This window comes from Pollachius pollachius (assembly GCF_949987615.1).
Source record: "Pollachius pollachius genome assembly, chromosome: 5".
Taxonomy (NCBI): Eukaryota; Metazoa; Chordata; class Actinopteri; order Gadiformes; family Gadidae; genus Pollachius; species Pollachius pollachius.
The window spans coordinates 25,663,375-25,665,705 of NC_136938.1; the positions used below are offsets into that span (position 1 = coordinate 25,663,375).

Below are 2,331 nucleotides of genomic sequence, written 5' to 3' on the forward strand. Positions count from 1 at the left end.
ATCTTCTCCATCCTACCTGAAGGACCTGATCATTCCTTATAGTCCTTCTCGGTCCCTCCGGTCTTCGGGAGCTGGCCTTCTTTCACTGCCGAAGGTTAAAAAGAAATCGGCCGGACAGAGAGCGTTTGCCTATCGAGCCCCCTTCCTATGGAATAGGCTGCCACAAGTGATCAGGGAAGCTGACTCTGTGGAGCTATTCAAAGGAAAGCTCAAAACGCACCTCTACGATCTTGCATTTGGAACATAGGATTGTGAAAACGATTGTGAAAATGCGAAGTGAAGACCACTCTGGTTGTTTGTGTTTTGTTAATGCAGTATACATTCCCGCTATGTACTGTTCCGTTCTAATTCACTATTCTGTCTGTTCTAGCATGTTGCGGTGACTGGACTGGATGCCTGGACTCTCCTCATGGTCAACCGGCCAGCACCACATCACCATTTTTGTGCATGTATTTACCTGTATGTCAATTATGGCACCCATTGCACTCCTGACCATCCCTGGAAGAAGGATCCCCCACTATGCGTTTCTTCTCAAGATTTCTTCCTTGCTAATTTCAAGGGAGTTTTTTCTTGCCCTTGTGGGGGCTTGGGTAAAGGGGGGTGTCATAAATATTTGACTTGTTAAGCCCTTTGAGACTGTAATGGTGATTAAGGGCTATACAAATAAAATTGAATTGAATTGAATTACTTCAGTTCAGGGCAGTTCTCAATAGGTGTTGATGTTGGCCTATAACAGCATCATAGGATTAGCTTGCTTCCATGAAATGAAATTCAGTAAGAGTAGGGGATTAGCTTTCATGAAATAAAATTCACTGAAAGTGGAGTGGTGTGTTTTATGTGTGCTATGATGCATATTTGACCCTTCCTTCTAAACAATAGGCCTGTATTTAGAGGTGTAGGCTTATTTATTTAAGGCCATGGTATAGTCTACTCGTGTTTATTTAAAAATACATTGAACTCAAAATATATACTTATTATGTAGGCCTTTTTATTTTTAACTGAATCAATTGGCTTAAATTTAATTGGTATTCAACATTATTGTATTATCTGTGTTAGCCTGTTTCTGTTCACATACCTGTGGAGAGGTAAGGAATGCAGGATTCTCGCTTTCCTTGAAATGGTAAAACAGTATTGTCTATTGTCCAATAATAGCATCGTATTCTCTATATAAAGTTAGGGTTAGGCAAAAAGATCTCAATCTCTTTAGATATAGCACATTTTCTCACATTCTAAATCATGAACGTGTCGGCCCACCAAAGAAACGTCATAATCACTGAATATATCCTGTGACTATTTTGATATACTTATATATGTATCCATCTAGGATAGATTTTTGCATTTTTTTTTCAACCCGCTAGGCTTAGCTGAGGCAGTTCTTAAACTGAAGAAAGTGTTGATAGTTTGTTGTCGAAGTTAGAAATGCTGCTAAATGCGGATACAGTTTCGCTTTCTATAGGCTTTCGCCTATTTTCCTTTTTGGCTGCAACCTCAACAGTTCCATCTTCTAGCATGATGGCAGTTGACTATGATATCACTGGTGTCGCTACAGGCCAGTTTTGCATAGAAATACACTGTTCACACACACACACACACACACACACACACACGCTTAGGCCTAACTGCAAAAACATCGAACTCATACACACACAAATATCATATTGTAATTGAACATAATCGAACAGGGTAGGTTATTGCATTGTTATGCAAATGAATGTTGATCTTGCAAGCCAGGTTTTTTTTATTTTTTGAATAGCATTTATTAATTAAGTCTTAAGACAGTAAAGGGGGGGGTGGGGGGGTACCTCAATGTCATCCCTAAGAAGTCATTCCAAACAAAGCAAGCCCGTTAAAAAACATGAATCATTTCCCATTAGAATACAAGATGGAAGCCTTCCAAGGACAATTAGGTATAGCTGAGTGGGATCCATCTGCGCTGGATTTAGTAAACGGAATGACAGAAGGGAGGAAAGACCATGTCCCAGCCCTTGGAAAAACGTGTTCATCCCATTAGCTTTTAAAAGTAAAGGAGAGGGTGTCAGCAAGCGCGTCGTCCATCAGAGCCTTGTATCCTGTCTTCAACTCACTAGCCACCTGTAAGAGAACGCCATAACACGTTATGCATGGTAAACGGATCGCATTTATATTGCACTTTTCTAACCGGAGGCCACTCAAAGCACTTTGTAATATTGCCTCACATACACCCATTCACACACTGACGGCGGTGTCAACCATGCATGGCAACAGACAGCTCTTCGGGAGCAGTCAGGGTGAGGCATCTCGCTCAGGGACACCTCGACACTCACGCCGGGAGAAGGCGGGGATCGAACCAGT

The 2,331-nt window shown here is 41.5% G+C and overlaps 1 protein-coding gene across 1 annotated transcript in view; it reads right to left on the minus strand.

Moving 5' to 3' along the window:
• Positions 1-1,732: 1,732 nt before the first annotated feature.
• LOC307076030 (low choriolytic enzyme-like) overlaps positions 1,733-2,331 on the minus strand; it is a 3,886-nt gene continuing 3,287 nt past the window's right edge. Inside the window, exon 10 of the mRNA XM_079736860.1 lies at positions 1,733-2,091. Within this exon, the coding sequence (XP_079592986.1) occupies positions 2,084-2,091 (8 nt within the window). The 3' untranslated portion in view covers positions 1,733-2,083. The remainder of the gene's footprint in view (positions 2,092-2,331) is intronic.